This window comes from Narcine bancroftii, chromosome 9, assembly GCF_036971445.1.
Source record: "Narcine bancroftii isolate sNarBan1 chromosome 9, sNarBan1.hap1, whole genome shotgun sequence".
In the NCBI taxonomy this organism is placed as follows: domain Eukaryota; kingdom Metazoa; phylum Chordata; class Chondrichthyes; order Torpediniformes; family Narcinidae; genus Narcine; species Narcine bancroftii.
This window is the reverse complement of record NC_091477.1, coordinates 81,161,237-81,186,315: the sequence shown is the minus strand read 5'-3', so window position 1 is coordinate 81,186,315 and position 25,079 is coordinate 81,161,237. Positions and strand designations below refer to the sequence as shown.

The 25,079-nt window shown below is 41.4% G+C and overlaps 1 protein-coding gene and 1 long non-coding RNA gene across 6 annotated transcripts in view; one reads left to right on the top strand and one right to left on the bottom strand.

Moving 5' to 3' along the window:
- Positions 1 to 17,165, bottom strand: part of LOC138742998 (uncharacterized) — a 31,222-nt gene extending 14,057 nt beyond the window's left edge. Inside the window, exon 1 of the long non-coding RNA XR_011344583.1 lies at positions 17,049 to 17,165. This is a non-coding gene — a long non-coding RNA (uncharacterized lncRNA). The remainder of the gene's footprint in view (positions 1 to 17,048) is intronic.
- Positions 1 to 25,079, top strand: part of stag1a (STAG1 cohesin complex component a) — a 243,211-nt gene that overhangs the window by 154,872 nt on the left and 63,260 nt on the right. For 4 of the 5 annotated variants that reach the window (XM_069896613.1, XM_069896609.1, XM_069896612.1 and 1 more), the window contains one exon: positions 22,079 to 22,262. In XM_069896613.1, coding sequence (XP_069752714.1) covers positions 22,234 to 22,262 — 29 coding nt within the window. In that variant the 5' untranslated portion in view covers positions 22,079 to 22,233. Of the gene's footprint in view, positions 1 to 17,325; positions 17,638 to 22,078; positions 22,263 to 25,079 lie in introns of those variants that run through there. The other variant, XM_069896610.1, reaches the window with a different exon arrangement.

The window sequence follows — 25,079 nt, the reverse complement described above, 5'->3', positions numbered from 1 at the left end:
GCAGGGGTCATCTAGTGCATCCGGTGATCCTGATGTGGGGTCGTCTACTGCATTTGGAGTTCCCCAAGTGGTCTTCTCCACATCAGAGAGACTGGACTGGGAGATAATTTTGTGTTCATCTTCCTGCTATAGGGTATGGACGGTGCAATAGCAAGGTCCTCCTAGTAGCCAAACATTTAAAGTTTGCACACCATTTCCACACTACCGTGCCTCTTTATGGCTTCATGAACTGCCAAATTGAGGTTGCCCACAAATTGAAAGAACGGCATCTCGTATAATGTCTGGGCGCTCTCCATACAGTTAACACCGCCAACTTCTGCAATTTCCAATAAAATTCCTTCCCTGAGTCTCTCTCTTTCCCCATCACGTGTCTTATTTCCTGCAGCTCCACTTCCGTTCCCTTACCTCCCTATACGAGAGCTGCCCTTTTCCTCTATAACTTTTGTTTTTGCCTTCTTCTACCCTCCCACCTGTATCCATATATGGTCCCTCAACTATTAACCCTATGCTCCTCCTCCTGCCCACCCCCACCCCCATATTTTTATTTAGGTATCTGCCTGTTTTTTGCTCATTCCTTGACGAAGGACAGGCATGAAACATTGGTTATCTTCTACTTTCTATAGGGGCTGCGTGCCATGCTGAATTTCTTCAGTCCTTCTGTGTATTTCCCAACTCTAACCTTCAACCTGTCTTTCTTTACAGTTGTTGGATACTCGGTTTGTAGACTAACACGGGCTTCCAAACTTGATGTTCTATTAGCAGTACAACAAGCTGTGATTTGATTACGGGAAGTGCCTCAAGCAGCATAAGGGCAAACTGACCAGTCCAACACACCACAGTACCCCTAATGTCACTACACTTACTGGCTGAATATAGCATACTGCATTTCTCATCATACTTTTTTTCCCCTTTTTTGTGCTTCTTTTGGCTGCTTCCCTTTTGTCCATCCAATGTAATCTGCAGTTCTTTCAAATTCTGCTCTTATCCTAACTCAAATCGTGTTCCATCCTGACTAGGATCAATTGAACCTTAAATTTTTCTCATGAAAACTTATTGGACTGAAACATTGTCTCTTCAGAGATGCATGACCTGAGTGTTTGCAGCATTTTTGTTTTTATTTAATCTTTTTCAGCATCTATAGTATTATATGTTTGAAAATTGCATTCTTTCTTCCAAGCATAAAAATGGGTCTTACTAATTTTCAGTCACCTGTTGTCTTGATCTCCGAGCTACTCCAATTCTGATCTTTCATGCATTCCAGAGTTTTAATTGCTCATTTGTGACCTTGAATTCTGTATGCTTATTAAATTTTAAATATAAATTTAGGCATACAGAATGGTGACAGGCCCTTTTGGCCCACGAGCCCATACCACCCAATTACATCCAAAAGACCTACAAACCCCGCCCCCCCCCCCCCCCCCCCCCACCACCTCCCTGTTACGTTTTTGAATGGTGGGAGGAAATCGAAGCACCACACAGACATGGGGAGAACTCCTTACAGACAGCGCAGAATTTGAACCCCAGTCACTGGCGCTGTAACAGCATTGTGCAAACTGCTGCACTAACTGCGCTGCCCTTGATCCTGTATTATATTAAATGTGCCGTATGTAGCAAATCATAAAAATCTTGTGCTTAATTAATGTATAGAATTGGATAATTTTACTTGAATACCAAGTTTGAGCTTGAGTGCAATGTATTGCAAAGTTTACATGTTCTTTCATTGGATGAGGACAGGATTAGATCTGGTTATATTCCCCATATCACTAGTCCTTGCAGAACTATAGCAGGAGCAGAAGTATCAAACTGATTTTGGCTCCTGAGAGAGCAGACCATTTATTTCATTACTTAGCTCTTAGCACCCTGAGGTATTATTCTGTCAAGTGTCAATTCAAATCCATTTTGAAAACCTTGATTGATTGTTCTTGCCTCTTTTTCAGACAGAAAGCCTCAGATGATAAAGCTTTACACATAAAATAGCCTATCTCTCAATCCCCTTGCATGATTTGGCCACTGTTTTGAAGCTGTGCATCATGTGCTCAAACCATCAGTAAATGCCAACCTTTTTATATTCAACCTATCCAAACCAATCATGATTTTGTACATCTTTTTAAATCTTTGCACTAAAGAGTACAACCTATGCCTATCTGTTCCAACACAGTAGTTGCAATGTTGAAATTATTTTAGTCAATTTTTTTCTGCAACCATTCAGGTATCTTCATTTCTTTTGAAAGTGAGGTACATCCATTTGGACACTAAAGTCCATTGTGGCCTTGCCAATCTTTTTAGAGATTTAACATAAACTTTCTGCTTCAGTATTCTTTGCCCCTGTGCATGAATTCTGTGTTCCAGTTTGCTTTTCTAACCAATCTCTGTTTACCCTGCCATTTTCCCCCTCAGCCCCACTGCCTTATCTCCATAACCTTTGCCTTATCCCCATAACCTTTGATACTCTGTCTAATCAAGAACCTATCAATCTCTAATCGATTACAATAATGTCATGAGGTCCCTCTGTTCCAGCCTGTTGTTTGGAACTGCTATTGAGACTGCAATGTCTCTCATCCTTTCTGTCAAAGCAATCCCCCACTTGTCTGTCCATTCAACGAGCTGCATTGAATTTTGTAATCATCCTTATTTCCCCAGATTTATATAATCTGTGGTGAAGAATTCGGTCTGCATCCCCTTGTGTAAGGCATTAATGTATTTAACCAAAAACATTGCTTCCAGCACCTAGCTGTGGAAAACAGTACTCACTTATTTCCTCCTGTTTGCAAACAATAATTAACTATATGTACTGTTAATCCTCATTATCCATTCAATTACTATCCACCATTCCCTATACTTGCAGGCTCAGTTCCAGACCGTATTTTGATTATTTTCTAACAAATATAACTATATATTCATGCACATTGAAAAACCAATAGTTGTCTTTCAAAATATGGTGATCGGTTTCCAAACCATTTGTGTCCAGTGAATCCCTGCAGTATACTGTTCTTTTTATAGCTGCGCCTTTATATTTCAAAACACATCATTACTTGTAAATTTCAATAGATGGAGTTTTTAGTGAATATCGTTTATCAATACTGTAATTATATAATTTAATTTCAATATGTATGAATGTTTTAGAACATAGAGTATGTTTACATTTATTTGGGAACTAGTAAGAATAAAATTGAGGGGCTTAGTGATGTCTGCATTTTTTTGTGACCTAATTCTTGACTCCTAAATGTTGCAAATAACAAGGACTATTTTGTGCTGTTAAACCAATAACCTTGTTTACAGTCTTTCCATAGCCCTGGATTTTGTTAACCAGCTATTCTAAGGAGGTAACCATTTAAGTTGACATTAATCAAATACTTTGGCAAGATTCATATAAACCCTACCTATTATATTTTCTAATCAGCTTTCACTATTGCTTCATTTAAAAATGATCAAGTTAGTCCATTTTTGATTTGATTTGACTACTAAACCTGTGTGTCTTTGGAATGTGGAAGGAAGCAAGAGCATGTACAAACTTCTTATCAGCAGTGCCGGATTTGAACCCAGATCACTGGCTTTGAATATTATTTCACATTTTCCTCACAATGAGATGAAATAAGCCCTTTCACACTTGCCAGTGATCCCAGGAATCAAACGGCAATCGGCTGTTAAAGTGGCAAGTGTGAAAGCAAAATCTGCTCAACGCCAACGTCAGACGAGGTAATCTCACGCAGCCTCAACCCACTAGTACAATCATCGGCATCTGCAGACGCTGGCATTGAGATCAGGCAAGTGTGAAACATGTAGCAAAATTGCATGCACTTCCGATTAAAGGTAAAACCGACCAAATACTGGGGATAAACCCTTACAAGTGTGAAAGCGTTCAGTGTCCCAGTTAGGAGTGGTCTAGTGTGAAAGTCCAAACACCCATTCCTATCCCGGGGCACTGAACGGCCAATTTACTGGGATGCAAGTGTGAAAGAGGCTATAGATTGACCTTTAGTTGTCAGTTGTAGACTTGCCCTCATTTTTGAATGAGGGTGTTACATTTGCTATTCTCTTATCTTCTGGCATGTCTTGCATCCAAGGTAATACATTTGCTAGTTGTAATATTTTTTATATTTCAGAGATAGGCACTTTGTCAACCAGCAGAAAGATTTATTTTGCCAATTAGGTCACAGCTAGAGTATTGCATTCACAGTTTTAGATATTACATTTTCAGAAAGTTGTGAAGTTGTTTGAGAGGTTGTAAAGGAGGTAAATCAGAATGTTTTGATTGATTTTGGCTTCAAGGTTAGGTTGGAGGAAAGAATGTTGAGGGGAGATCTGATAGAGATGCACAAGATTGTGACATTTTTGTGAGTAAGTCGGAGAAAAACTTCCCATTAGTTCATACTCCAAGGACTGAAGGCCTATTAAAATTTTGGGAAGAAATGTGAGGAATAATTTAATGTATTAAATGGTTGCTTTTTGTTCCAGCTATTGGTGACGTGAATAAATTTTAAAAAAAGACAGGGCTGATAAACTTTTGAGGTTAAGTATTCCAATGGTAGGTTCAAGTTCATTGTCATCTGACTGTACATGCACAGCCAGACAAAACCTCATTTGTCCGGACCATGATACTAAAAAAAACCCATATATGTGGTTTTTTTTTAAATGTTACCCAATAGAATGATGTGTGTTTCAGTGAACCTAGTAAATCTGAAGGGAACTTAGGAACCAGGACTCCAGTGAGTAGCATGCAAGTGCAGCAAGCATCACCTCATGAGCCAGATGGAAAATCACTGACATTTCCCAATAGTTATCAGGGTTTTAGGTGATTTGATATTCTAAGGAGGTAACCATTTAATTTTTCAGTCGAGTTCAAATTTGTTTGAGGCTTTTAGTTAAAAAGATAAGTTGTAGCAGCTACTACGGTAGATGCTACTAAATAAAGGCAAACACACACAAAGGTAGTCAACTCAAGACTGGTTTATTGCAGACATACACAGACTTTTTATTCCTTGCCTGTTAATGAGTTTGTTAGTGAACAGCTGCTGGTCCTGTGAACCAGCAGGTTAAAGCTATGAGCCATTAGCACCCCGCCCCTTTAGGTAGGGGCTTCATTTGATCCATTCGCTGTATTTGGCGCCCAGCACTGCTAGCCCACGATATGTCAGGTAAGTCTGTGAACTGACAGTGGCGGTTTGCCCACTACAAACCCATAGTTACGTGTGGTTGAAGTACCACATATGTAAGTTTTTTTTTCATGTTTCCTGCATCTTGAGTGCACAGACAAAATTTGTGATACTTGATTTGTAAATTTGCAGTTGTCTCAAAGGGCATAGCAAATAGGAGTGGGAATAGGCTACTTGGTCCCTTGTGTCTGTTTTGAAGTTTTTTGAATTTAGACGTACAGCACAGTAACAGGCCCTTCTGGCCCATCAATTAACCTACAACCCCTGTACATTTTGAATGATGGGAAGAAACTGGAGGAAACCCACGTAGAAATGTGGAGAACGTACAAATTCTTAACATACAGCACCAGATTCGAACCCAGGTCACTAGTCTGTAAAGTACATATGTAGAGTACATATTTTTGTGTTATTGCATGACAATAAAATAAATGTTGAATTTTCTTTCCATGTCCCCATATCGGTTTATTCCTGCAGTATGCTTTGTTTCTGCTTTGTTTTTAATGCAAGTTCACTGTCTCCACAGCCTTCTGGGGTAGACTATTCTAAATTTGATGCTATTTCAATCCAAAATCCTGTCAATTTGAAACTGCAAACAATAGTTAAAGATTCTTTAATTGGGATAACATCCCATATCCACCTTGATGAATTCTCTTATAATTTTAAATCAATTTCAGATGGTTTCTTTTAGTTATGTTTCATATACATTTCCATGTTCAACAGTTCAATCATCTCAATTTTACTGTTATTAGCAGTGTTCTTTGTCCTGTTAATTAAAAGTGCTTTGGATCTTCAGTTAGTGACTTAAGTTACCTGTATTTTACTTTTGATCTTATCTGGTAATTGTGAGTGAATATAAATTCTTACCAAGTTGTTTTTATCATTTTAGTGTGCAACTGTGAAACATAGAGACATCTGATGTTATTGGAAGTGACAACTTTTTTTTCAACCATCCCTTTTTCCCTAAGTAAATCTATTGATTTTATGCTCAGTGACTGTTTGAATCTGATCGATAATTAAAATCGGCAAGTACCGTGAATTAAAATTTCAGGTAAGCTTGGTCATATCAAAGATCAAACTTATTGTCAGAGAGCACACAATCCTGAGATTCTTTTTCCTGTGGGCTGGGCAGAATTTCTGATTACCAAATTAAACTGTACTCAAGGAGGAAATTTATGCAAAAAAAATTAAACTGCAAACACAGAAATATAAATATTCATAAATAACGAGCAAAGTGAGGGTCCTTAAATGAGTCTCTGAATGATTCTGTTGTTCAGTAGCAACAATTCCTGACCTAGGAGATACGATTTATGGGGCACCTGTATCTCCTCCTTGATGGCAGTAACAAGAGCAGAACATGCTCTAGGTGGTGTGGATCCTTGATGATTGCTGCTGCTCTCTGACGCAGATGTTCTTGATGGTGGAGATGGTTTTGCCTGTGATGTAGTGGACTCTCTATACCTTTTACAGGGGTTTCTGCTCAGAGGTATTGGTGCCCTCAAACCAGACCATGATGCAGCCAGTCAGCACACACTTTCGTTGACACATCTATAGAAGTTTACCAAGGTTTCTGATGACATATCAAACCTCTGCAAACTCTTGAGAAAGTAAAGATATTGACGTGTTTTCTTCATGATGCTCCAAGATGGTGACCTCCAGGAATTTAAATTTGTTTACCCTCTTCACCTCTGCTCCCCCAATGATATCTGGATCATACACCTCTGGCTTTAGAACCATAGAAATATTCTTCTTTTTCTTTGGCTTGGCTTCGTGGATGAAGATTTATGGAGGGGTAATGTCCACGTCAGCTGCAGGCTCATTTGTGGCTGACAATTCCGATGTGGGTCAGGCAGACACGGTTGCAGCGGTTGCAAGGGAAAATTGGTTGGTTGGGGTTGGGTGTTGGGTTTTTCCTCCTTTGTCTTTTATCAGTGAGGTGGGCTCTGCGGTCTTCTTCAAAGGAGGTTGCTGCCCGCTGAACTGTGAGGTGCTAAAATGCACGGTTTAAGGCGATATCAGCCCACTGGTGGTGGTCAATGTGTCAGGCACCAAGAGATTTCTTTAAGCAGTCCTTGTACCTCTTCTTTGGTACACCTCTGTCTCGGTGGCCAGCATAGAAATATTACAGCACAGAAAATAGGCTCTTCAGCCCTTCTAGTCTATGCTGCCTAATTCCACTTACCTGCATCCAGTCTGTAGCCCTCGATACCATTCCCATCCATGTACCTCTCCAAATTTTTCTAAAACATGAAAATTGACCCTACATTTACCACTTCATTTGGCAGCTTGATCTACACTCTCACTACTCTCTGTGTGAAGATGTTCACCTTAATGTTCCCCATATCTTTCCCCCTTTCACCCTTAACCTATATCCTCTGGTTTGTATCTCACCTATCTCGGTGGAAAAAGCCTACATACAATGAGATGGGAAGACGCCCATTGCTCTGTCACTTTGAGCCGTTGACGAGTGGCCCTGAAGGTTGAACTGGCCAGTGAGGCTGTCACAGCCCCTGCCTGCTCTGATGGCCCCCATCCTGATAACTCCCGACGGCCACCCCCACCCTGACGGCCCCCATCGCGACCCCCACCCTGACAGCCGCTGCCACCCACCCCCTGCCCTGATGACTCCCGCCAGCTCCCCCGCCAACCCTGCCCTGATGCCCCTCCTGTAACACCCCCAGCTGGCCCCTCCTGCTTTGATGTCATCCACTGGCCACCCCTGCCCTGAGGAGGTCATGGAAGGAGAGAGGTGAGTGAGTGGAAGAGAGGGGAGATGGGTAGCTGGCGGACGGCGTCACCACAACATCATCAGCCGCCCCAGCCAGCCACTTGCAGCAGCAGTACATTTATGTGAGGCGGTGGAGTGCAGCGCTCCATCGATGATCCTTCTCCGAGGGATTGCATTGGCGCCTTGAATCCGGCCACGGCGCATTCATAGAGGTAAGTCTCCTGACGTAAAAGTGGAGAATGTCCGCCTTTATAGTTGGGCTTTTTCACTGCATGAAAGGACCTTTTGTTTTCCTTTCCTAAAGTCTACAATCAGTTCCTTAATCTTGGTAACGTATTGAGTGAGAAGTTGTTCTTAGTACATCATTCAACTGTTTTCAATCTCCCTCATGATGACTCATCCCCCTCTACTGTGGCATCATCAGTGGTGTTGTGGTACAAAGTCACACAGTCATGGGTGTGAAGTGAGAAGAGTAGGGGGCTAAGTACACAATCCTATTCACATGTTTTCATCATGGAGTAGAGGAGTGGAGAATTTAGATTCACAGTGAATTCCCTTTGCTAATCTGGCACATTCAAGACAGGATTTGTTCTGTCATTTTAATCAATTAAGTCTTGTGGAAACTGATACTGAGATTTCCTGTTGTATTTAGTTTTATTAATTGTGATTATTAAATAAATGTGAGCTATCCACAATCAGGAGATTGACAGAAAAAGAATGAAGAGTGAGTGATAAATATTTATTGTAACCACCTTGGTCATCAGTGATTGAATTAAAAACTTGAAGAGCTGTCTCTCATTTTCCAAATGTCACAAGGAACAATGTTCAGAAGGATGGAAGTTTGTTTTCAGGAAACGATTTTAAATGTGTATTTCCACTGTACGATTGAAGTAAGTTCCACTTGAACTGAATTCTGTGCACATTTTGATGATATTAATTATCTGGTGAACCATATTAGAGATCACTCTATTGTATGATGCCAGCTGTCAAGCATGTCAATTCAATAATTCAGTCCATGATTGTACATTAATTGTTTTGCAGGACAAGCTTTTTAAAGATCAACCTCTGCTCTAAAAGTGGAGTGTTAACTTCTACATTTCTTTATACAGTAGTTTGTGGATATTCTACAGATCAGGAATATTTTGCATACTGACTCCATACTTAATATAATTTTATTTTGTGTACTTTTAGTCCTCTTGAAGTACAGTACAACTCCAATTATCCAAAATGGTAGGAACTGGGCCTATTTTGGATAAACATTTTTTTGGAAAACTGGTCATTTAAAAAAAAAACGGCCCAGAAGCAACAGCAAATCACTTGTAACTGTTTTAACAACAAGGGAAGGCTTTTTAAGCATTAAAATAATGTTTAATTCTCAAACAAAAAAAAAATTTGGTCACTGCCAATCACCAGCACCTCCCCACATTGAGGCCCTGCTGCTGCCGGGAGCCTGAGGTTCCCACTCCTGCTACCAGGACCCCGAGATCCTCGGTAAGTCTGGCTCTGAAAATTTTCGGATAAATGAGGATTTCTGATTTGTTTCAGATACCAATAGGTAATAGACATTAGGTGCTGAAATAGACCATTTTGCCTATCAAACCAACACCACCATTCATTTAGATCATGGCTGATCTTCCACCATCAGTAGTATCCTGTCCTTGCCTTCTCCCAATAGCACTTATTTCCCCTGTCCACAAGAACCTTATCTTGAACTTATCAGATAATTGAGGATCATTGAAGATTTCGGAGAGCCTGATTTTTGGATAATTGGAGTGGTACTGTAATTTGCTGATGCTAACATCAAAAACTATCCACATAACATGTACTTTTAATGTAGAAAGTTTCCTGCTGTGCTTGGGCATTGTGTCACTGGAGGAGCTTTCAGGAAGGATTCTTCTTCTTCTTTGGCTTGGCTTCGTGGACGAAGATTTATGGAGGGGTAAATGTCCACGTCAGCTGCAGGCTCGTTTGTGGCTGACAAGTCCGATGCGGGACAGGCAGACACGGTTGCAAGGGAAAATTGGTTGGTTGGGGTTGGGTGTTGGGTTTTTCCTCGTTTGTCTTTTGTCAGTGAGGTGGGCTCTGTGGTCTTCTTCAAAGGAGGTTGCTGCCCGCCGAACTTTGAGGCGCTAAGATGCACGGTTTGAGGCGATATCAGCCCACTGGTGGTGGTCAATGTGGCAGGCACCAAGAGATTTCTTTAGGCAGTCCTTGTACCTCTTCTTTGGTGCACCTCTGTCACGGTGGCCAGTGGAGAGCTCGTCATATAACACGATCTTGGGAAGGCGAATGTCCTCCATTCTGGAGACGTGACCTGTCCAGCGCAGTTGGATCTTCAGCAGCGTGGATTAAAGTGAATAGAATTAGCTTATGTATATGCTAAACCAACTCTTGTTTTGAGTAGATTCACTGGTGCAAACTTTATCAAAGAAACTGACTCCAACCTGATTGGTGAGACCCTGAAGAGCCAGGAGTTTGATAACAATTAATACTTTGACAGCCAAGTTGTGCTCTCGGATTGAGTAGCAGCCAAACAGTTGTATTGTTTGACATTCACAAATATTTAAAAAAATTCCTATTAAAATAAATTGATAAAAGTAATCTTAAAATACTGAATTAACTCAATTACAACTTGACTATCTCCTTAGCCACTCTTCTCCATTAACCGAACCGGTGCCAAATAAAAGATAGCATTGGTTCAGCAGATAAACAGGTGTAGTTTTCACAGAATATCCATGTGTCACTAAAGTTCACAGCTTCTGTGGAAAGTTCTGTGGACAGCTGTTAAGAATTGAGAGGTTTCTCAGCTCCCAAATGCTTGAGGAGAGCCCTAAACTTCTGCAAATTTAGTAGCTTCCCAAATGCTGGCACAGGTGAATGGCAGAGTTGCAGCTGGAGCAGACCCGGGGAGAGCAGAGATATAGTACAGGATCCTATCGCCCAGTGCTACTGCGATGGCTGCATGCAGCCTTTCAACGGCCTGTTGAAGGAGTCGACGCTGATTTATTTTAAAATCCTGCATCCGAGTTCAGCCGTAGCCATGGGTTTGGAGACTCTGGGGAGCAGCATTCTAGTGCAGGGCACCAGTAACTGGGAAGACTCCCCCCCCCCCCCCCCCAACCCAGCTGAGAAGGAGAAATAGAAGAGATTGAGGTTAGTGACTACAGTGGTGGGCCAGCAAGGGACTCTGTGGCTGACACATAGGTTGGTGACTTGCAGGCAAGGAACCCCCACACAAGGTGTGAACTGCTGGTGGCTTGAGGTCAAAGGACTTGCACTAGGTTCTGGGTTGCTGGAGACTGGATTGGAACTGGGATTCAAAATGTTGCTGAGGGCAAGGAGGGCTCCCGAAGACTTCCTCATTGTGTCAGAGATTTGGTCTGGGCTCATGTTACCAATGATTTGAATGAGCTGGAGTCTTGTGAAGCTGAAGAGGCTGTGGGACTGGTGGATGATAAACCACAAACACCCAGAAACTGGGAGGACTCTTGTTTCTCTCTGATTGCAAGCGATGCCAGGCCATGATGATGGTGAATCTTTGCCTCATGTCAGACAAAAGGAAATTTCATGTTATATTACATTGCTACTTTATTACATGACAATAAAAGCATCTGAGCAATTCTAGATGGAATTTTTTTTTATTTGGAACTTCTGGCAGAATATGAATAGCCAGTTATTCTGTACTTAATTCAAAAATCATTTGTTTCCATTTAAAATATATAAGTAAAATTTAGCATAGATTTATTTGTAATAAAGTATATCATGCAGCCTTGACTTATCTATGCTCTTCACATAATGTTTTCAGGATGGGGGTTGGGTGTTCCTGCAATTTATTAGATGTGGCAAGAATGACTGACTGCAGTTTGCAGCTGTGTTGTCAGGCTTGTCAGTTTAACAATTAGCTGAGAATTTTTGTTGTCCAGGGAACATGCAAGAATGCCAAACTATTTGGAAACCTAAAAAAAACTCTAGAAAAGCATGCCAGTACAAAATGACATCTGCCAATTTTTCAAGACAGATTAAAGTCAATCTAGCAAGAAAGGATGTCCAAAGATGTAATCAAAGAATTTGTGTTTTTGGGGATCTTTATTAAAAGATTTCCTTTAGTAGAGTTGTAATGCCTATTGTAGCTCTGACTTGAATCTTGATGATCTGTGAGTGAGATTGTTCATATTATCCAGCAGAACCCTCTGCTGGTAACATGCTGCACACAGTGCGTTAGAGAAACAATATGCATACCAGTCTAAGTTACAGAAATTAGAGGCTACAAGGCTGTACAACGCTTGAGTTCATCACAGCTGTTAGATCCCAGCTAACCCTATCCCAGCATACCTGCAATGCAGCCATCTAGTGGCAGACGAATAAGTTATTTGGTCAGTTTTTTTTTGTAAAACAGTTGATAATCATATGGAGTTGGAAAGTACTATGTTAAATATTAAAATTGTAGTGGCAGTAATGGGTTTGTCAATACTGGCTCATTGAATCAATCAGACTTTTTAAAGGATTTACTTTGCATATTATGTATTACTGAATATTTTTCTTGTATATCGCATGGTCAGTTTGTTTACATTTCTCTCTTTTGTATACTTCTCTTGAGATTCTGCCTGACCTGTAGGAAAAAGAATCTCAGGGTTGTATGTGATGCCATGTATGTACTCTGACAAAAAGTATGAACTTTGACCTGAACAAAATTGACAACCAAATACAGTTGATTTATTTTTATATTTATTTTCTCTAAATGTTACCTACCATGATTACATTTTAATTGCAGTGGTGCCCTTATGAAGAGGGAGGGGGGAGAATCAGATGATGGTGATATTTTTGTTACAATTTGAAAGAAATAGCTGAGTGGGGATTGATTGTGGATGATACTGCCCCATGTGGCAAAATAGAAATACAGGTTAAATGAACGAGGAAAAGACCACAGCACTGGTCAATTTGCAACTTCATCCAAATCCACATATTTTCGAGCTTTTTCATAATTAAGGGATGATCTATGTGACATTTGTGGATGGAACTTAAAATGGAAAAGCTTTTCTTGCAAAATCTGACAATAGTCTGGATCTTAACTAACAATGTGATTTCTCATCTGTTCAGGCAAAGCCACATTACGTTATATACATTTGCAAGGAAATTTGATTCTATACTTTGATCATGTAAAAATTGTTTTTCAAAACTAATAAGTCTAAATGTAAAGAAATGAAGATAAATGTTACAGCATGCAATGCAGAATTATTCCTGTGGGTGTCTCTTTTCCCCTGTGGTTATTCAAAACTTGAAAAATGAACATTAAGTGGACAAAGTTTAGAAGAAACTCCTCTCAGATGTTCATTTTCAAGCTGTTCAATTAAAAATGAGCTGAATTTCAAAATAAATTGAAGGTACAAAAACATACAGGGACTTGCAGTAAAGGGGAATGTGTGGTCCATCTCCTTTGTAATTAAATTATTTTTGATAACTTTGTTTGAAAATTTCAATATTTAATATCATCATAAATGTTTTTACAAATAGATGGCAACTATTAAGTAACCGTTAAAACATAAAACTGATTAATTAACTGCAAGTCTGGCAGTTTCTTTTTCCAAAGACTTTTGATTGTAATTCCCCATTAGTGCTCCAATACACTTTAAATTTACTTCTTTTTCAATCTAAAAAAATATTTGAATAAATATCCTGCTGAACTTTGATAAGTTAAAAGGATGCACAGAGGCCAGTGAAACACCCTGGAGGGTTTCCAAGTAGGACTGGATTAAGGGACTGTGGTGAGTTTTTGAAAGTGCAGGAACAGGGACCCAACCACCCCCACCCCCAAAGAGTTTCAGTGGAGTGTGGAAACAAGGTTCTTGGGTGTATCAGGGAAACTTAATAAGCTTTTTACACAGATATCCTGCAATATTGCCATAAAGATGACCTGTCATTAAGTTACACTGAATCAAACAAAGCCGGCATAATGCCAGGTCAGTGTATCGTTTTACACAGCAAGCTGGCCTTCCAGGAACTAAAGAAGCGGGACGTGTAACTCAACAGCGTCAGCATCATGTATAACATACTATATTTGACGGCATGTTAGACCCACTTTTTTTCCAAAAAAAAAGGCTCAAAAATATTCCCCCGATCTTCTAGGTAAAGTTTAAATTAGGGTGATAATGGTGAGTAATAGCCACAGTGATCATCGTCACTTCATGGCTCACTAGCATCTCTGCTATTTATTGTTGGGGATTGGTGGCTGGCTGTTGTGGAGGGAGAGGGTAGGATCAGTATGGGGACTAGTGGCCGGCTGTTGGGATACTCTCCTAGCGTCCTGCTGTCAGTCTCCGTATTGACCATTATTGTGTTGAGGAAGTGTCAGGTTCGAGAGAGACAAGTCTGGACACAAGTCTGGACACAAGGGTTTGTGATCAAATGTTACTTTTATTAGCACACAACAATTAATAGAAGAGCTTGGAAAAATTATAGCTGGAATAAACACATACAAAATTTATAAGAGTGTGGGAAAATACACACACAATTTAATAAAACATATACCCACAACATATAAAAGAACGTGGGGAAATATGCAATTTAATAAAGCATACACAATTTATAAAAGAGCATGGGAAAATACACACACAATGTAATAAAATACATACACACAATTTATAAAAGAGTGTGGGAAACTACACACACAATTTAATAAAACATACATGCACAATTTATAAAAGACCGTGGAAAAAATCTACTGCAAGTATCCATCTATAGCTGGTGACGAGCTGTCGGGGGTGGGGGGGGGCAGTGGTCTCAGCAGCTCAAACTAAGGATAAATCCTCAAATCATCTTGCTCACAACACAAGGTCACTAGAGACACCTGGGAACAGCAGAGAGCAGGGCAGTGGGATCAATGTGAGTCTGGTCTTTTATCACATTGCCACTGTCTAACACTAATGTCCTCTCCTTAATATCCGAAGGTCCATCTTTAATACATTCAGTAACTGAGCATTCACATCTTCCTTCTATAGATTTCCAGATTAATTACCCTTTGATACATACTTTTTATCTTATTCATGAATGATCAAGCCCTATTTTGAAAGACTAACAGCCACCCCACATCTGACCTGTCAAATTCATGAATTATGTACTTATGAATTAAATCATCTCTCATTCTTCTCCCAGCAACACATCAGTGCTTCACCCACCTAACGAAATGGTGAGTTTGGTAAAGGATGCATCACTCTTTCACCACCAGTTCATTAATCTCCAACCATTTCATCTATAGCTCATTTCGGACTTCTGCATTTATGGGAGTGTGCATAGATGTACGAGATGGGCTAACCGCAAATGCCTGCTGGTCAGGTATTCCTTAGTGACTCAAAGCCTATGCCTTTTACTTTTGCTCCATAATCGCAGCTCAGTCTGGCAGACCTAGTGTCAAATCACTGATGTACAGAGAATGATACCTTGATGGGTTGGTGCTGGACCCAACCACACTTTGTGATTGCCCTCACCCCTCTTCATGATAGCCCACAGCAACACTGACATTTTGCAGCTTGGTGATCCAAACTACTGCAAGGTTTCCATGACTACTTCACCAAATGGAGGGGGCAAAGAATGCCAAGTGGGCTTCAGACTGTTCAAACTGATGATAAACTCACAGACCTGCTTGCTCATAGCACAAGGTGACTAGAGACACCTGGGAACAGCTGGAACAGGGGCTGTTGGTCCCCGCACTGATCCCACCACCCCTGCTCCCACCTGGGAGAGTGCAGGCAGCGAGCTACCAGGAGAGATCAGGACCACAATGTTATTATTAAAAAGATTTTTCCTCTTGTCCTACTTGCATATTTTAAATGCTTATCCATAAATATGTGACCTTCAGAGTGGGCAACAAGGCAGCCCTAGCAATTGAGAGAGCTAAGCTGTCTAAGGCTATTAGGCAAAGCACATTCACAGTCACTTCCTGGACAGCAAGCACACATGACGCACGTGGAAGGAGATCTTTCTTTCTTTCTTTCTTCTTCTTTGGCTAGGCTTCGCGGACGAAGATTTATGGAGGGGTAATGTCCACGTTAGCTGCAGGCTCGTTTGTGGCTGACAATTCCGATGCGGGACAGGCAGACACGGTTGCAGCGGTTGCAAGGGAAAATTGGTTGGTTGGGGTTGGGTGATGGGTTTTTCCTCCTTTATTTTTTGTCAGTGAGGTGGGCTCTGCGGTCTTCTTCAAAGGAGGTTGCTGCCCGCCGAACTGTGAGGCGCCAAGATGCACGGTTTGAGGCGATATCAGCCCACTGGCGGTGGTCAATGTAGCAGGCACCAAGAGATTTCTTTAGGCAGTCTTTGTACCTCTTCTTTGGTGCACCTCTGTCTTGGTGGCCAGTGGAGAGCTCGCCATATAACACGATCTTGGGAAGGCGATGGTCCTCCATTCTGGAGACGTGACATACCCAGCGCAGTTTGATCTTCAGCAGCGTGGATTCGATGGTGTCGGCCTCTGCCATCTCGAGTACTTCGATGTTGGAGATGAAGTCGCTCCAATGAATGTTGAGGATGGAGCGGAGACAACGCTGGTGGAAGCATTCTAGGAGCCGTAGGGGATCTAAGCTATCACAATCCACAAGAATACACCATCTGCATGTGCTGGTGATGCTTCCCAGATGAACTGAACAACTTGTACACACAGTTTGAGGTGAAAAACGATGTGGCAGCGGAGAAGACCACTCCCAGAAGACCACTCCTCCAAATGATCAGGTGCTGTATCTTACAGTGGCTGATGTTGAGAGAGAACGAGGCAAAGTTAACCCAAGCAAAGCTGCTGGACCGGACAACATTCCTGACAGAGTGCTCAGGGGCTGTGCAGTTCAGCTCGCAGATGTTCTTACTGACATCTTCAACATCTCTCTGAGTAGTGCTGTGGTCCCTATTTGCTTCAAAGCTGACACCATTGGCCCTGTGCCAAAGAAGTTGCCTGTGTCCTGCCTCAACAATTACCGCCCTGTCACACTCATGGTCATGGTGTTTCGAGAGGCTCATCATGGGGCACATCGAGCACCTACTGCACCCCCTCCAACTGCTCCACGGACGATGCTATTGCCACTGCCCTACATCTAGCCTTCACCCACCTGGAAAATAAAGACTCGTGTGTTCGAATGCTGTTTATTGACTTCCGTTTGGCATTCAACATGATCATAACTCAGTACCTGATAAGGAAGTTGGGCTTGCTCAGTCTAAACCTCCCTCCGCAATAGGATTCTTGACTTCCTGACGGGGAGACAACAGGCAATCCTGATCAGAAACAGCATTTCCAAGACCATCACACTGAGTACCGACCCCCCACCCCCCCCCCCCCCCCAGTGCTGTGTGCTCAGTCACTGCTGTTCACTCTGCTGTCCCACGATTGGGCAGCCAAACACAACTTGAACCACATCATCAAGTTCGCTGATGACATGACAATGGTGGCCTTATTAGTAAGAATGAGGAGACAGCATACAGAGATGGTGCAGAGCAAACAACCTGTATCTGACTTTAGGAGGGCCTGGGGAGATCACGCTCCCCTGAGCATTGACATCATCAAGAGTATTAAATTCCTCGGAGTGCTCCTGGTGGAGAATCTCACCTCGTCCCTTAACACCAGCTCCATAGCCAAGAAAGTCCAGCAGTATCTCTACTTCCTGCAAAGGCTGAGGAAAAACTATCTTCACTACATTCTGCAGAGGATGTATCAAGAGCATCCTTTACAACTGTATCACCACCTGGTTTGGAAGCTGTACCACCACAGACCCTGTAGAGGTTAGTGAAGCCAGCAGAAAAAACCATTGGAGAACTTCTTCCTTGCATGAAGGATATCTACTACACTCAATGCAGGTGGAAAGCAATAAATATTGTGAAAAAATCCACACATCCTGCATTTAAACTGTTCTCCCTTCTCCAACTAGCAGGTGGTACCATAGCACTCTGGCCCTTACGTTCAGAGTGGGAAACAGCTTTTTCCCCCCAAACCATCAGGCTCCAGAACTCCCAGTACAGATGTCGAAAATGTACAATGGACTTTCGGTGTAATATTTTAATGTGTTAACTGCTTTCTTAACTTACATATATGTAAATATGCTCTGTAATCCTGGAGAAACGTTATCTCATCCTATCATGTGAGCATGGTATGAGTGATAAATAAAGCTGACTTGACTAAAAAAAAATATGGAACACATATGCATCTTTTCCCGTCATGGTCCCAGAATGCCAGATTGCTCCTTTTACACAGACGGCTATCTGGCACTGTTACTACCTCTGCTGTTTAAAAGAAGCCGGGACAAGAATGGCTCTCTCCTCCCCCCCCGCCCCACCTCCACCCATGTCTGTGCCTTTTACACAGAAGGTGAGCGTAATAAAGCCGCAAATATCCCTGAACAAAGTGGCTGTGTGAAAGGGCCATAAGAAACAATGCCTATGAGCTATTTGCTGAACCATCAGGATTTTCCAAATAGTCGGATGGCAGATTATTGGACTTTTACCATATTTTAATCAGTGACATTTGGCTGCGTTTAGTAAATTCTTCAGAGATTATATAAAAAAAGAATGAGGATGTCTAATTTTGAGATTTAGTATTTCCCTAATTTTGTTATTTATAAGTAATTGATCTGTGCGGAAACATTGTATTTTTAGTATGCCTGTCCACGACTTTGGCTAAACACTGCTCCAACTCCATCTATAAATTTTCAGGTGACCCCAACGTTGTAGGAAAGACCTCAATGATGAGTCGGAATACAGAAAAGTGGTTTGATGTCAGGACAGCAACTTCTCCCTCCATGTCAGAAAAACTAGTCAGAGTAATCCAGAAGAAGCATGGAGTTCATTTGTCTGTACACATCAACAGCACAAAGCAATAAATTTAATTATCACATTGGCCAAGAAATCATACCTACTTCCTTTGAAGCCTGAAGAATTTGGAATTTTACTTGTATCTCTGGAAAAAAAAGTTAACATTTTTAAAATTTTTAATTATTTTTTTAAATTTAGACATACAGCACAGTAACTGACCCTTTCGTCCCACAAGCGCATGCCACCCATTTGACCTACAACCCTCGGTACATCTTTGAATGATGGGAGGAAACCGGAGCACCCAGGAAAACCCACACAGACACAGGGAGAACGTACAAACTCCTTACAGGATTCAAATCCTGGTCCCAATCGCTGGCACTGTAACAGTGTGTGCAAACCACTATACCAGGAGTCCCTAAACATTTTAGACCATTGACCACTTTGTGGAATCCTTGATCCCTCAAGGACCACAAAGCATGGAATCCTTGGGGTGGTGGTGGTGCTGAACAGTGGGGGAAGGCGGGAAGTGGTAACAGCACTGGACATGAGGAGGGGGTGTGGCAGCACTGGCTTGGGGGATGGGGAGGCATTGGACACATACCTCCTTCTCTGCCTCATCAATCCTTTGCTCTCTACTTATTAAGAGGCCAAAGCCAAATGCAACATGGTGGCCACCAAGGCCAGCTCTCACAAAAGGTTGGCCACCCCTGCCGTAGACACTATTTTCCGTAGACACACCCCTGCTTTCGAGCACAAAAGTTGAATCGATTTCCTCCCAACCCCGATGAGGACTGGGTCATGTTCTTCTGACTTCCTTCTGAAGTCCACAATAATCTCCTTGGTTTTGCTAACGATGAGCATAGGTTTGTTGTCATCAACAAGCTGATCTAACTCCCTCCTGTATGTTTTCAACTTTACCGTTACTGATTCTGCCGACAACTGTGGTGTCATCAGAACACTTGTAGATGGGATTGGAATTGTGCCTGGCCACACAGTCATGGGTGTTTAAAGAGTAGAGCAATTGCAAAGAGACTTGGGTAGTTTAGGAGAATGGGTAAAGAGGTGGTAAATGGAATACAATGTTGGGAAGTATACACTTTGGTACAAGAAATAGATAGACTTATTTAGATGGGGAAAAAAATCAAAATCTGGAGGTGCAAAGGAACTTGGGAGTTCTCATGCAGAAAACCTGAAAGGGTTAACCTCCAGGTTGAGTTGAAGGCAGTGAAGAAAGCAAATATATTGTTGGGATTCATTTCTAGAGGAATAGCATACAAGAGCAAGGATGTAACATTGAGAACATAGATTTACTAGAATGATCCCAGCAAAGCATATGAGAAACATATGTTGGTTCTTGGATTGTACTCGTTGGATTACAGAAGGATAAGGGTGAACCTCACAGAGACATTTGAATGCTGAAAGGCGGTGGACAGAGTTAATGTGACAAAGTTGTTTCCTTTGGTTGGGGAGTCTAAGATAAGAGGCCAAAATTGCAGGATAAAAGGGCGTCAAGTTAAAACAGAAATGCGGAGAAATTTCTTTAGCCAGAGGGTCATGGGCCTATGGAACTTGTTGCCAGAGGCAGCAGTGGAAGCAAGGATGTATTTTAAGACAGAAATTGACGGATATTTGATTAGTCCGGTTATCAAGGGTTATGGGAAGAAGGCCAGGGACTGGGGTTGTGATGAGGATTAGCTCATGCTTAAATGGCAGAGTAGACTCATCAAGTTGATATTGGCGTATTTCTGCTTTTATATCTTGTGAGCAAAGTTTAAACTTTTATTTGCATAAAAGCATTTATCAGCAAGATGAGTGTTTTCTAAAAATGCTGCAGATGCTTGAAAACAAATATATAGAAAATGCTTGTATCAGCAGGTCATGTGGCATTATGCCTTCTCCACCTATCATTTCCTGCCTTTGCCGCTACCCCCCCCCCCCCCCATTCTTTTGTTCTTCCATACCTTGAAGGGCTCAAACCCAAAACATTAGTTATATATTACCTTTGCTACATAAAGGACACTCTTTGACCGGCTGAGTTTCTCCACCATTTTGTGTTTTTACATGTGACATGGTAACACAATAGTAGAGCTGCGGCCTCAAGTCCTGATATACAGGTTCAATCCTGATCAATGTTGCTGTCTGTATGAAATTTGTATGTTCTTCCTGTAACCACATGAGTATCCCCAAGTGCTTTAGTTTATTCATCTCAAAAATTTGCAGACTGGAAGGATAACTTGCCACTGTGAATTGCCCCAAGTATGTAGGTGAGAAGTAGAACCTGGGGCGAATTGATTGAATTCTGTAAATGGATGTTCAGAGTGGACTTGGTGGGCGCCTCTTTCAGTACTGAGTGAATCTGTTAAGTGAGCTTCTATGTAAAGAGAAACCATTCAAGTTTCATTTTTATTAGAAAATTAGAATTTAATGTCATGAATATGTCATGAAACTTGTTGCTTTGCGGCAGCATTACTGGTGCAAAATTGCTATATATCACTTTTTAAAAAAATTTAATGAATGTGAAAGAAGAGAAAATGAGTTTGTATCTGTGGTTCATTGTCCATTCAGAAATCTGATAGCAGAGGGGAATAAGCAGTTTTGGTACCATTGAGCATTCATCCTCAGGCTCCTGTACCTCCTTCCAGATGGTAGCAGTGTCGAAAGGCCATGGCCTGGGTGGTAAAGCTCCTTGAGGATAGAGGCAGATTTCCATGATGTCCATGATGGCCCTGGCTGAGTTCAAAATTCTGTAGTCTTTTCCTGACCTGTGCATTGGCACCTCCATACCTGAGAGTGATGTAACCACTGAGAATACTCTCCACAATACACCAGTAGAAATTTGCAAGTTTTAGGTGACATATCAAATCTCTTCAAATTCTTAACGAAGTATAGCCGCTGGCGAGCCTCCTTCATGATTGTGTCAACGTGGAGGACCCAGGATAAATCTTGGGAGACCTTGCATCAGATCTAGAAGAAAAGCTATGTTAGATTTAAGCTTCAATGGGAGTTGGGAAGTGATGGATAGGAGAAAGGGAATATAATGAGATCTAGTAATGGAATAAGTTAATAAAATATATGTTTAAAAGGGGGAATAAGATTAGGTGGCTTAGGTCACTTTTCACAAGCAAACAGAAAGCATTTCAAAAAAAGAGACTTGAACAGGCAGAAACTTTGTTTAAGTAGCCATTGTCTTGGTGAATTTCTGTCGCTGCTGGTTTTTGAGTCCTTAGGGCTCGTAACAATCTGTTGAAGAACTTGGATTGGTTTGGCAGAAATGCAATGGGCCATGTCAAGTTTTCAAGATGTTTAAGTAGACTAAAATAAAGATTTTCTGAAACTGTCATATACTCTTTAAAGTAAATTGTAAGAATAAAAATCTTTCAGGTATAGTTTCATAACACTTCTCGCTTCTTTTTAGAATTTGCCCAAATATGTCTTTCATAAAGACCAAGCAAGAAAAGCAAGGAGAAAATACTTTCCACATAATCAAATTAGTTGAAAGAACACACAAAAACAAGAGGAAGAAATTTCCGAACTCTTGTCCAGATTTGTGGACAGCAACAGGCCGAAGAGATGATCACTCCAGAGATACCAGTGTTGCAGTAAGTATGTAAATGTTTGGATAATTGAAGCAGATATTGTTAAAATATCTGTTGAGGGAACATGATAGCAATAATGTTTCCTGAAAGTTAAATTATAAATTGACTCGTTCCTGCAAAATAAAACTTTATACCTTTTTTTTTACAAGTTTCCTCCAAATTTTCGTGAAGATTGTTACAAGATTAGTATTTCAAATTCTACGTGCAAAAATCATGCAAACTATTTCAACAAAAATTAATTTATGAAAGCAGTTGAGATATTCCAATTGTAAAATTAAATATTGGTTTATTACTAGTGTATGTAGCTTCATTTACATTCATTTTGGCAAATGTGGCCCATGTACAGAATCATTCTTCTATTTGTTTGAATTTTTTTTGTCATCTGATTGTATAAGTGCAACCCAAAGAAACAGCATTCTCCTGTCCTCAATATAAAACATGCAGATACACAACCAGAGATACATACAGACAAACAATACATATGCAGGGCAATTTCTTTTCCTCACTATTTACTGAGGAGAAGGATATTGAACTGTGCAGAGTAAAGGAAGCAAAGGGGGTAAATGTGGAGACTATAGTGATTAAGAAAGAGGTAGTACTGGAGCTTTTGAAACATATAAAGATGGATAAGTCTCCAGGTCCTGACAGGATTTTCCCCAGGACCTTGAGAGAAGTTAGTGAGGAAATAGTGGAGGCTCTGGCAGAAATTTTTCAAATGTCATTAGAGACGGGTATAGTGCCGGAGGATTGGCATGTTGCGCTTGTGGTTCCTTTGTTTAAAAAGGGTTCGAGGAGCAAGCCTAGCAATTATCAGCCTGTAAATTTGACATCTGTGGTAGGTAAGCTGATGGAAAGTGTTCTTAGAGATAGTATATAAAAGTATATGGAGGGACAGGGTCTGATCAGGGACACTCAACACGGATTTGTGTGTGGAAGGTCGTGTTTGACCAATCTTGTTGAATATTTCGAAGAGGTGACTAGGAATGTTGACGAGGGTAGAGCAGTGTATGTTGTCCATATGGACTTCAGTAAGGCCTTCAATAAGGTTCCGCATGGGAGGTTAGTTAGGAAGGCTAAGTCCTTGGGTAGTAATTTGGAGATAGTCAAATGGATTCAACAGTGGCTGGAAGGAAGGTGCCAGAGAGTAGTAATAGATAATTGTTTGTCAGGATGGAGGCCGGTGGCGAGCGGTGTGCCTCAGGGTTCGGTATTGGGACCGTTGCTGTTTGTCACATATATATTAATGATCTGGAGGATGGGGTGGTAAATTGGATTAGTAAATATGCAGATGATACTAAAATAGGGGGAATTGTGGATGATGAAGAGGGTTTTCAAAGATTCCAGAGGGATTTAAACTGCTTAGAGGAGTGGGCAGAAAGATGGCAGATGGAGTTTAATGCTGATAAGTATGAGGTGCATCATTTTGGAAAGAATAATGAAAGCAAGACATATGTGGCAAATGGGAGGGCATTGAAGAATGCAGTGGAGCAGAAAGATCTAGGAATAACGGGGGTGCATTGTTCACTGAAGGTAGAAGCACATGTGGATAAGGTGGTGAAGAAGGCCTTTAGTATGCTTGCCTATATAAATCAGTGCATAGAATATAGGAGTTGGGAAGAATGATAAAACTGTACAAGGCATTGGTGAGGCCAAATTTAGAGTACTGTGTGCAGTTCTGGTCACCGATTTATAGGAAGGATATTAACAAGATAGAGAGAGTCCAGAGAAGATTTACAAAAATGTTGCCTGGGTTTCAGCATCTGGAATACAAGGAGATATTGAGCAAATTAGGTCTTTATTCCTTGGAACGTAGAAGGCTAAGAGGGGATTTGATCGAGGTGTTTAAGATAATGAGAGGGATAGATAGAGTTGATGTGGAAAGGCTTTTCCCATTGAGAGTAGGAAAGATGGATACAAGAGGTCATGGGTTGAGAGTTGACGGGCAAAGGTTTGGGAGTAAACTGAGGGGGAACTTCTTTACTCAGAGAGTGATTACTGTGTAGAATGGGCTTCCGGGAAAAGTGGTGGAGGCAGGGTCAATTTTTTCATTTAAGAAAGAGTTGGATGGATGGGAGGGGGATGGAGGGATATGGGCAGAGTGCTGGTAAGTGGGATTAGAGGAGGGTACTTGGATTAGTGCGGACTAGAGAGGCCAAATTGGCCTGTTTCTGTGCTGTAGTTGTTCTATGGTTATAAGTATTTCATTTATACAAACAAATAAATCTTGTTTCATGAATACAAGAGTCTCAGATGGTGAGTGTGAGCAGTTCCTTAGATTGTTCATCATTCTCACTGCCCGTGGAAAGAAGTTGTTCTCAGCCTGGTGGTGCTGGGTTTGATATTCCTGTATCTTCCCTGACGGGAGCAGCTGAAAGATGTGCAGGGTGAAAGGGTTCTCAGTGATTTTGCACGCCCTCTTCAGAAAATGATCCCAGCAGATTACGGCGATGGGGGAGGAGGGAGACTCCGGTGATCCTCTCTGCCACTCTTATGGTCCTGTGGATTGACCTCCTATCGATATCTCTGCAGCAACCGTACTCCACTGTGATGCAGCCCGCCAGGACACTCTCAATAAAGCACTTATAGAAGGATGACCTCATGGTGGCTGATAGCCTTGCCTATTTATTTCAGTCTTCTCAGGAACTGCAGTTGCTATTGTGCCTTCCTTTCAAGTGAGGAGATGTTAAGTGTCCACACTAGGTCACTAGTTAAGTGAACTCCAAGGTACTTGGTGCTCTTCACTTTCTACTTCAGAGTTGTTGATGTGTCATGGAAGGTTGTCGTTCCTGGTCCTCCTGAAGTCTTTGATTATCTCCTTTG